This window comes from Mobula hypostoma, chromosome 10, assembly GCF_963921235.1.
Source record: "Mobula hypostoma chromosome 10, sMobHyp1.1, whole genome shotgun sequence".
Classification (NCBI taxonomy): domain Eukaryota; kingdom Metazoa; phylum Chordata; class Chondrichthyes; order Myliobatiformes; family Myliobatidae; genus Mobula; species Mobula hypostoma.
This window is the reverse complement of record NC_086106.1, coordinates 53,912,460-53,924,207: the sequence shown is the minus strand read 5'-3', so window position 1 is coordinate 53,924,207 and position 11,748 is coordinate 53,912,460. Positions and strand designations below refer to the sequence as shown.

General features: G+C 43.3%; 1 protein-coding gene across 4 annotated transcripts in view; it reads left to right on the top strand.

Annotated features, from left to right (window-relative positions):
• dock11 (dedicator of cytokinesis 11) overlaps nucleotides 1-11,748 on the top strand; it is a 322,191-nt gene that overhangs the window by 239,477 nt on the left and 70,966 nt on the right. For all 4 annotated transcript variants that reach the window (XM_063060509.1, XM_063060507.1, XM_063060506.1 and 1 more), the window contains exon 45: nucleotides 8,793-8,899. In XM_063060509.1, the coding sequence (XP_062916579.1) occupies nucleotides 8,793-8,899 (107 nt within the window). The remainder of the gene's footprint in view (nucleotides 1-8,792; nucleotides 8,900-11,748) is intronic.

The following is an 11,748-nucleotide window of genomic DNA, read 5'->3' as shown; positions in this document are numbered from 1 at the left end:
CACGTCCTCTCGCATTTATCTCTCCTAATCTAAGTGGAAAGAGCCTACTCGCGTTTATTCTGTCTATACTCCTCATAATTTTGTAAACCTCTAGCAAATCCCCTCTCATTCTTCTATGCTCCAAGGAATAAAGTCCTAACCCGTTCAATCTTTCCCTGTAACTCAACTCCTGAAGACCCGGCAACATCCTAGTAAATCTTCTCTTTCAATCTTACTGATATCCTTCCTATAGTTAGGTGACCAGAACCGCACACAATACTCCAAATTTGGCCTCACCAATGTCCCACCGTTACATCCCAACTCAATACTTTGATTTATGAATGCCAGGATGCCAAAAGCCTTCTTTACAACCCTGTCTACCTGTGACGCCACTTTCAGGGAATTATGTATCTGAACTCCCAGATCCCTTTGTTCCTCCTCACTCCTCAGTGCCCTACCATTTACTGTGTATGTCCTACCTTGATTTGTCCTTCCAAAATGCACCACCTCACACTTGTCTGCATTAAATTCCATCTGCCATTTTCTGGCCCATTTTTCCAGTTGGTCCAGATCCTTCTGCAAGCTGTGAAAGCCTTCCTCGCTGTCTACAACGCCTCCAATCTTAGTGCCATCAGCAAACTTGCTGATCCAATTTACCACATTATCAGCGAGATCATTGATATAGACAACAAACAACAATAGTCCCAGCACAGATGTCTGAGGCACACCACTAGTCACAGGCCTCCAGGTCTGAGAAGCAATCATCCACTACCACTAACTGTCTTCTCCCACACAGCCAATTTCGAGTCCAGTTTACAACCTCTCCATGCATACCTAGTGTCTGAACCTTTTGAACTAACCTCCCAAGTGCGACCTTGTCAAAGGCCTTACTAAAGTCCATGTTTATCCCCCTTTAGTTTAGTGTTACACTGGGACCTCCTCCTAATCTAAACACTACTTACTGCAAACTGTAACCCACCTGCAAAAATCAGGTGGGTTAAGCAGAGGAAGCCCACCTGATTGACACCGACCAGTCAGCTGTCGCTAACACTGGACACACCAGGAGTTGGCAGGTGATGTGTGATGCAGAGAAGATGGTGGTGGACCCAGGAACTGGGAAGGGCAAGGGCAAGACGAGGGGCTGTGGTTGGGATAGAGGATTGTTTTGGGATTTGTCTATGTGTGAATGCAGTCGCACACGTGTACAGCAGGTACAGTTCCACACACATGTATTTGTATATTTGCATGTTCGTGTATGTATAATCACAGGTGGTTGTGTGTGTCTGTGTGTACATCTGTGTGTCTGTTTTCTGTCTGGGGGTCATATGCTGAGCCCATTGCTGTGCACTCTCTCACATGTGACTGCACAGCCAAGCACCCAAGTCATCACATTATTAAGTTGCCTGATCTCACAACCGTGTGGGGCTCATCACCAACAATGATGAGACAGCTTACACAGAGGAGGTGGAAGAGCTCAGGGCCTGGTGCCATGCAAATAATCTCTTCCTCAATGTCAACAAGATAAATGCGATGGTTGTCAACTTCAGGAAAAGTCGCACCCCTCTTTACAACAGCAGCACAACAGTGAAAGCTGTGAACAGTTTCACATCCGGACGTGCACGTCTTGCACAACCTCTCATGGTCCGAGGACACATTCTACACCATCAGGGAAGTTCAGCAACACCTCTACTCTCTGAGTGGGCTGAAGTGAGCTGGAGTATACATGTCTGTACAGCTGTTTAATAGAGAGCATCCAAACAAACTGCAAGTACGGAAACTGCACTGCAGCGGACAGGAAGGCTGTACAATGGGTTGTCAAAACTACCCAACATTTCATTGGCATAGCCTACCTACCATCAAGGACATGTAGACAGAGAGGTGCCAGAAAAGAGCCAGTAATATCATGAAGGACCCCACCCACTCTGCTCATGGGCTGTTCCATTCTCATCAGGGAGGAGGCTATGTTACATCCACGCCAGGATGTCCAGACTCAGAGACAGTTAATTTCCCTAAGCTGTAAGGCTGATCAGCATCTCCACCCAGTAACCCCCCCACTCCACATCCCCAGCTGCCACTACTTTATCATTTCCTGTCAGTCACCTTCTGTACAGACATTCCTGTGCTGAGTGTCACTTTATGAGCATACAAACAATCTATGTAATGAGCTATCTTGGGTATTTATATTTATTGTTTTTTAATTATTATTGTTGTGTGTTGTGTCTTTTGTGCTACTCGAGAAACAATTGTTTTGTTCTCCGGAATGGCCTACTCCTGCACCTATTTTCTATGTTTACACTTGCGTACAAGAAATGATATTAAACAATCTTGAATTTCCCTTGTGTCTGTCAGTATGTGTCTATATGTCTTTTTGTGCATGTATGTCCATGCAAGACTCACTGTGTGTGTGTGTGTGTGTGTGTGTGTGTGTGTATATATATATATACGCACGCTTGCTTGTGTTGGGGGGAGGATGCCTGATGAGAGCTGCTTTGTAATCTGGGAGAGGGTTCATTTGGATGATAATTTTCTTTGATACCGATGAGTCATTATTTTTCTCTTTGTTATTGCTTCCATTGTTTGTTAATTTGTGAGTTTGACTCGAGCTGCAAATCAGCCTCTTCTCAAACCTTTCACTGTGAAAACCATGAAACTGTCAGGATAATGTTCATCCAGAAAGGCAGACAATTCAAGACTGCAAAGCTTATTTTGTACATCAGTTAGGCTGTAGGCGAGGCATACTGTCCAATGCTGACTGGTTAATTATAGAAAGGATGTAGCGGAGTGTAGAGCATAAATTCACCAGGATGAAGGCAGCATGAGGAAAGATTATTAATAAACCAAAGAGTATGTTAAATAGAAAAAAACTAAAGAGAGAGGTTTACTTGCTTCTTATCAATAAGGGATCAGGAATTAAGAATACTGAGCTAGTTAGCTATGTTACAAAGCTTCAAGAGAGTAAGAACCACATTTCCTCAAGTGGAAATGTTGATAAATATGATAAACAAGTAGCTTCAGGGCTATGGGGAGGTTTACAGTTTAATTAAGAGAAGCAAAACAAGTCCAGTATTCACTCGAAGGGCAGTGGTGTTATAAATTTCCACAGTTCCACCAATTAATTCCTCCTGATGTCAAACCTCATTTGTGTACAAAGCAGGATAAAGTTTCAAGATCCTGGTCTTTGTTTAATCTGAAGTGTGGTGAACGTGCAGAGGACTCCCAATGACTGCTGGTGCCTCAGAAACCTTTTTCAGTGCTAGGAAACATGAAGTTAGTCAGAAGGCCATTGGCCCTATGGGGAGTCTGTTGGATCTTTGAAAGAGCTCTTGAGTAAGCTCCATCCCCTCTGTTTTCCCAATAGCCAGAGTATGTACTGTGAGTTTGGTTCATTGGTGAGACTGATGACAGGAGAGGTGCATGGTATCAGTTTAGGGGTGGACCAGGCCTCATTCATGCCTTGGAAAGGAGATGCCAGAGCTGGCTGTGTGCCACTGGATTCCCCACTGGATCGGAGGCCTACATTTCCATCTGTGCTGCTCTCCGGTGTTCACTCGGTGGAAGGCAAGTTGGATTGTGGTCGACTACAGCTCCACTGTGTGATATGAGGAACTGCAATGGGCTATCCTTGAAGAAACGTGGCTCTAGGACAACATCCATGCATTATCAACTTACAAGCTCGGACACTCAGGGACTTGGGCTACAACATTTTTAAATATATTTGTTACTTTAGTTTTTACTTCCCTGCTAAGGCTCTTCTGAGTCTGAAACCTGAAGGGCTTTGTCCTGAAACGTTGACTGTTCATTTCTCTCCATTGAAGCTGCCTGACTTACTGAATTCATCAGTGTTGCTCCTGTGGCTACAAAACAGCTCCAAATGAAGACAACTCCACCTTATTTACAGTATCAGGAATCATCATTAAATCTTTATTGAGACTCTATTGAACTGTAAGCAAACAAGTCCAGCTTCACCTACAAAACCAAAATTTCTTTCCATGCATATGATTATGGTAAGATTCTGTACTTGAATGGATATTGAAAAAAATGGTAGAAATAACCACAGAATCTATTTGCTTCCTAGCTTAGCAATAGCTTTCTGTCCAGAATGAGATGGTGCAAATCTCATTTGTGTAAATGTCATATTTAATGCAACAGTTTTCCTTGCGGATGCAGTGAATATAATTGAAATTGTTCTCATCATTCAGCCAAAGTCATGGAGCCTCCACAGAGCAGGCAGAGGTTGGTCATCCTAAAAAGGACTGGTCAATCCCATTCCCCTGCTCTATCCACCAACCTCAGCAAGCTGAGAGCCATTAAATTGCAAGTTAACAATCCTTTGAAATCCTCCCTCCTTATGATCTCTCTCCTGATCCTGGTTCATTTCATCTACTACCTCCTCATTTCACCCATCAGCTCTGTCCATCTAGTTCTGGTTTCTTCTGCCCTTCACCTCTACCCTGATGGTGCCCATTATCATCATATCACATTCCACCTTAGTGTTTTGGCTTACCATCCTCCTAGTTATCTCCACTTTTACCCTCCCCTTACCCCACCTGGCTCCATCTGCCTCTCCTCATTGTTTGTCTACCTGAATCTATCATCCAGCTGCCTCTGTCTCACAATTCCATTCCTACATCTTCATCACCTGGCTTCAGCTGCTGATTATCATTCACCCCTCCTGAATCTGCTGTGCAGGAAGCCCAGGTACAACCTGTGGAATGCTATTTTAAGAGTGAGGAAATAATTCCAGTTGAGGTTAGAGGCAGAATTGAATGCATGTCAGCTCTGGCAGGGCTTACAGGCCATTAATTCCTACAATGTAAAACTTAACATCATGAATGGCTGTGATGCTTCACTCCCAGATGAGGTCAATACTTTTTATGCAAATCCCTGCAGCATCCGGTGATCTTGTGATTTCAGTCTCAGAGGCCAATGTCAGAACATCTTTCATAAGGGCCTGAACATCTATCACAAGCTATCAGGTCCTGATGGTGTACTTGGTAGAGTTCTGAAAACCTGTGCCAGCCAACTGGTGGGAGTGGTCATGGGCATCTTCAGTCTCTCATTGCTGCAGTCAGAGCAGTTAGTCCATCGTTGTTACAGATTCCCATTGGCTTCAAAAGGGTGATAATATTACCAGCTCCCAAGAGGAACAAGGTGAGCTGCTTCAACCACTATCACCCAGTGGCATTACATCTACTGTGATGAAGTGCTTTGAGAGGCTGATCATGGCTTGAATCAACTCGTGCCTGAACAATTTGCCTATTGCCACAATAGCTCTACAGTGGATGCAATCTCACTGGCTTTCCACTGGGCCTTGGATCACTTGGACAATAGTAGTACCTATGTCAGGCTGCTGTTTGTTGACTGGACCCTTGACTTCCTCAGCAGGACACCACAATCTATGTGGATCGGATATAACATCTCCTCACTGACAATCAACCCTGGCAAACCTCAAGAATGTGTGTGCTTAGCCCACTGTTCTCCTCTCTCTACACCCACAACTGTGTGGCTAGGCACAGCTTAAAGGCCATCTATAAATTTGCCAATGACACAATATTGTTGGCAGAAAATACCCACAAAATGCTACAGGAGCAGCAGGCCAGGCAGCATTTTGTGTGTGTTCCTTGGATTTCCAGCATCTGCAGATATTCTCTTGTTTTTTATTGTTGCCATTTGAAATTCTGCCAATGAGGATGCAAGCTATATCAGCTGGTTGAGTGGAGTCACAGCAACAACCTTGCACTCAACATCAGTAAGACCAAAGAATTGATTGTGGACTTCAGAAGGGAAGTCGAGTGAGCACACACCAGTCCTCATAGAGGAAGCAGAAGTGGAAAGGGTGAGCAGTTTCAAGTTCCTGGGTGTCAACATATCTGAGGATCTATCCTGGACGCAGCACATTGATGCAATTACAAAGAAGGCACGACAGCAGCTAGACTTCATTGGGAATTTGAGAAGACATATACTCAATGTTTCAGGAACAGCTTCTCCGCCATCGGATTTCTGAATGGACAATGAACCCCTGAATCTTACCTCAATATTTTCCTTTTAATTTTCCTCTTTCTGTGCGCACGCACGCACACGTACTTGTATATATATTTTTGTAATGTATACTTCGTATTATTATGTATTGCAATGTACTGCTACTGCAAAACAAATTTCATGACATATGCCAGCAATTTTAAATCTGATTCTGATCACTAACTGGCCTCCATCTCACCACTCCCCCCATTATATTTCTACTAGGTATCTTCCCTCTCTTCTCTCAGTTCTGATGCAGGGCTTTCACCTGAAATGTCAAAAATTCCTTTCCCTCAGCAGATACTGCTTGATCCACTGGATTCCATCAGCAAATTGTTTGTAGCTCCTTCCAAATAATTGTCATTGTCTGTTTTAAAATATAGTTATTTCTCATGTCCCAGTATTGCTAGTCTAGAACCTGAGATCTGTGACCCTGGTCCTTCTACAAGCCACTTAGTCTTTATCTGTCTTAAACAAATTCTAATCCGGTGCACATCTATCAGCCCTCATTGCAACCACCTCTGCTTCAAGGGGAACAACTTTGGCCTCTCCAACCTAACCTTCCAGCAAGTATTTCCCTTTGTTACAAACATTCTGGTAATTCTCCACATCCTTCCTGAGTTGTGGTAGCAAGAAGCGGATGAAGTACTTTACTTGTGGCCTAACCAGAGTTTTAAAACCTACAGCATAACCTCTCTGCTTTTTGTTATAAAGCCTGAAAATATTTGGCCAAGATATACGAAGTGAATGATGGGGCCCTGGAGAACGTTATTGAACAGTAGGGTGTTTGGGTAAATACATAGTTCCTTGAAAGTGGTGATATAGTGAGACAGTTGTAACTAAGGAATACTTGCCTTTGGTGGTTGAGGTATGGAGTATTTGAGTTGGGGCATCATGTTACAGTCATGCATAGCATTGATAAGGTTGCATTTGGAGTATGTATTGTTCTGGTCATCATAGCAAATATGTCTGAAAACCAGAGAAGATGCAGAAAAGTTTGACAGGAATTTGCTGAACTGAAGGGCTTGAGTCACAGGGAAGAGACTGGAGGGGAGTTCTCTGGAATAAAGGAGTGACTTTATGGAGGTTTATAAAATTATGTTCCTTACAAATAGGATAGGTGGTCTCAATCTGTTCTTCCCCCTCTGGTAGAGCAGTCTACATCTTAAGGGCGTAGTTTTAAGGTGAGAGGGGAAAGGTTTAAAGGGGATCAGAGAAGCAAGTTTTTTAACACAGAGTGTGGTGGGTCTGTGGAACTAGCTGCCAACATAAGTGGTGGATCCGAATACACTAGTTAGAACACAATTGGACAAGTGCATGGATAAGAAAGGTTTACAGAGATATGGATCAAACATAGGCAAATCTGATTAACATTGCTCATCATCTTAGTCCACTTGAACGAATAGGGCCAAAGAGCCTGTTTCTATGTTGTATAACTCAGTGAATCTACCTACAATATCTATTTCCTTTGCCAAGTGCTCTTGAAGTATACCTTGCCACCTCCTCTGTTCTTACATACTACTACTTGGAGCTGCCACTAACTGTCTACCATCCCTCCCTAACACACATGATCTCAAGTAAATTCCACCTGCTGCTTGTCTGCCCATTCTGCTGGCCTCCCTGCGACGTAATTATTGCAACACAGAAAGTGGCCTTTCAGATCCATAACCAGATAGTCCCAGAATGTTCCCTTCAAACCCAACCTCCAGTTTGTGTAATTTCTTCCCTCCCTTTTGATACACAAGGGCCATTTAACCAACCTATGTGTCCTTGGGATGTGGGAGGGAACTGGAGGAAATTAGTAATGGACAATAGAAACTTGTGTTACCGGCAATACCCAACATCCCCAGTATATCAATTAAAGCAATTGCTGCTACAATACAATTCCGGACTTGCCATCTCATCAGATCTTGGTTTTGCCTTTTTTTATTAGTTTGGGATTTTAGTCCCTTGTTATTTTAAATTTTTATTCACTAAAGCTATGGCAATACAGTGGTGCAGCTGGTCGATGCATTGCTTCATAGCTCTACTGACCCATGTTTGGTCATGACTTCCGGCACTGTCTGTGTGGGGTTTGCATGTTCTCCCTAAGACTGGATTTCCCCCGGGTCGTCCCGTTTCCTTCCACGTCTCAAAGACTTGCAGGTTGTAAGGTTGATTGGCTACTGTAAATTATTCCTGGCATGCTGCCAAGTGTTAGAATTTGGGAGGAGTAGCTGTGAATCTGGGGAGACGGAAGCAGAATGAGTGTCAGATGTGTGCATTAGGTTATAAGAAAATGTGAAGAGAATGGCATTGTATGAGAGCCAGCGTAGACACTTTGGGCCAAATGGCAGCCTCCAGTGCTGAAAACAATCAAAATAAAAAGTCTGCAAAGTCAGTTATATTTTTCTTTCATTGTTTAAAACACTGTGGCTTAAGGGGCAGAATCAAAGGGTAGTGCTTTATTGGCTAATTGGTATATTATTTTCATATGTACTGGGGTTCAGTGAAAAACTTAGTTTCTCATGTCACCCACACAGGTCTTTACATCACATCATTATATTGAAGCACTACAAGGGGGAAAAATAACTGAGTACAGTTATAACTGCTCTATTGTTTGCTGTTTGTGCACCTGTTGAGATTTAATTTGCATCTGATGTATGTATATTTACAATCAACACACATCAAAGTTGCTGGTGAACACAGCAGGCCAGACAGCATCTCTAGGAAGAGGTACAGTCGACGTTTCAGGCCGAGACCCTTTGTCAGGACCCTGTTTGTACATTTACAATGTTGTTTTTTTTTATTCACAGAATTATTTCCTAAAGGATGTTCAGCTTTCAAAGCCATTACTCCCAACGTTGAGGAGGAAGCAGCAACAAAAGAGGATTCAGGAATGCAGGATGTAAATTACACTGAGGTAAAATCTCATAGGCTTTTCTTTCACTACAACAAAAATGTGATACTCATTGAATAGCTTGATTTTCACATCATCCTGTCAAATGATTGCATTCTTGTCCAGCTCCAAAAGCATAGAGTTCTCATCCCATTCTTGTGATATTGGCCTGTTACCTAGATTCTTGCTTCATTGGGGCACTGTGATACTCGTGCACTCTCTGAACCACTCTCTTTCTGATGTTATCTCGAAGACCTATCATTCAATTCAGGCCCGTCTCATCGTGGAAACGTAATGGGGGATTTCTCAGCTGCTGATCAAATCATCTGAGAGAACTACTCAGTCAGTTGTTTTATGCACTGTCCATGGTTTCATTCAGGGCACAAAATGGCTTTTGCTCTATTGCCTATGTAACACTAACTGCAGGGTTCAGTTGAGTGAAAGATTAAGGACCCTGTGGATGGGTGAAACGAAATGGGCCAAGTGTCCTGGGGCACTTGAATGGAGGACTGGATCTGAGTTACTCTATAATCGCCTTCTCTTCCTACCTGCATCCCTTAGAATTGTGTGAGCTTATAGTTGGAAGCTTTATTCCTAAGAGATGTTTCCCTAACCTGATCGTAACAGTACATTCATGTATCACCATCTGCCTGAGTTTCACGGAGAGAAAACGACCATTGCATTTCTTGACAGATATCCGGCCAAAAATCTAAAACACTTTGCCACCTCTGTCGAATGCTTCACGTTCAAAGGATTACCATCACCTGTAGTCCTGGCATGTAGGTCTTGTGGGCAAAGCCAGCATTTACTTCCCATCCCTAATGGCCTCTGAGAAGCTGGAGGTGCTTTGAATTACTCCAGTCCTTCTGGTGCAACTGTTTCCACACTGCTGTTCGACAAGGGAGTTTCACGGTTTACACTCTGCAGTGTCGAAGGAACAGCAATATGCCATTCAGTCAGGGCAGTATGTCAATTTGGGGGATACAGGTAGGTAATGGTGCTTGTGTAAACCTGCTGCCCTGTGTTTTCTTGATGGTGTTTTGTAGGTTGCCAACACTGCAACCACTGTTTGCCAATGGTAGAGGGAATAAATGTTTAGAGTACTAGTCAAGTGGAACACTTTGTCTTGGATGTTGTTGAGCATATTGATGAAATGTAGGAGCTGCACTCATCCAGGCAGGTGCAGAGTCTTCCATCACACACCTGATTCCTGCCATGCGCACAGTGCAAAGGCTCTGGGGTGTCAGATGGTGAACCACTTATTAAGTGTCAGCTAAGATAGAACCGGTGGCCAGAACAACTTATTACATGTCTTTAACAAGTGTCTTTGAATCTTACAAAACTAGACAATTAGAAAAACTTACAAGACTGTCATGTGACTTGACAAGACAAAGAAATGTTTAGGACGAGTGATGGGTCTCAGAATAAGGCTTTTAGGACTGAAGCAAGGAGAATATGTTTTTTTTTTCATTCAGAAGGTGGTGAGCATTTGGAATTCTTAACCTTGTAGTGCCAAGAACATTGAGTCCTTGTATTCATTCAAAAGAAGGACTGATGCATGTCTGCTTTTTTTTTTGCTTGGTCTGATGTTTACCTCCTGACCTCTCTTACAGTTCCCAATGACAAACAATGATACTTGGCCTTGTATGTAATTCCAGAATGAGGAAATGAAGTCAAACTGGGATCAGGAATCCCAGATTCCAGCCAATTGTCTGCTAATTTAAATTAATAACATCGAAACATAGAAAACCTACAGCACACTAGAGGCCCTTCGGCCCATAAAGTTGTGCTGAATATGTTCCTCCCTTGGAAAGTACTAGACTAGCCCTCTATTTTTCTAAGTTCCATGTACCTATCTAAAAGTCTCTTAAAAGACCCTATGGTATCCGCCTCCACCACCGTTGCCGGCAGCCCATTCCACACACTCACCACTCTCTGAGTAAAAAATTTACCCCTGACATCTCCTCTGTACCTACTCCCAAGCACCTTAAACCTGTGTCCTCTTGTGGCAACCATTTCAGCCCTGGGAGAAAGCCCCTGACTATCCACACGATCAATGCCTCTCATCATCTTATACACCTCTGTCAGGTCACCTCTCATCCTCCATCACTCCAAGGAGAAAAGGCCGAGTTCACTCAACCTGTTTTCATAAGCCATGCTCCCCAATCCTCTGCACCCTTTCTATGGCTTCCACATCCTTCCTGTAGTGAGGTGACCAGAACGGAGCACAGTACTCCAACTAGGGTCTGACTAGGGTCCTATATAGCTGCAACATTACCTCTCGGCTCCTAAATTCAATTCCACGATTAATGAAGGCCAATACACCGTATGTCTTCTTAACCTGTGCAGCTGCTTTGAGCAGAGGACTCGGTACCAAGATCCCTCTGATCCTCCACACTGCCAAGAGTCTTACCATTAATACTATATTCTGCCATCATATTTGACCTACCAAAATGAACCACTTCACATTTATCTTGGTTGAACTCCATCTGCCACTTCTCAGCTCAGTTTTGCATCCTGTCAATGTCCTGCTGTAACATCTGACAGCCTTCCACACTATCCTCAACACCTCCAACCTTTGTGAAACAGGTGAATTGATTATGGGGAGCAAGGACATGGCAGACCAATTGAATAATTACTTTGGTTCTGTCTTCACTAAGGAGGACATAAATAATCTTCCAGAAATAGTAGGGGACAGAGGGTCCAGTGAGATGGAGGAACTGAGGGAAATACATGTTAGTAGGGAAATGGTGTTAGGTAAATTGAAGGGATTGAAGGCAGATAAATCCCCAGGGCCAGATGGTCTGCATCCTAGAGTGCTTAAGGAAGTAGCCCAAGAAATAGTGGATGCATTAGTGATAATTTTTCAAAAC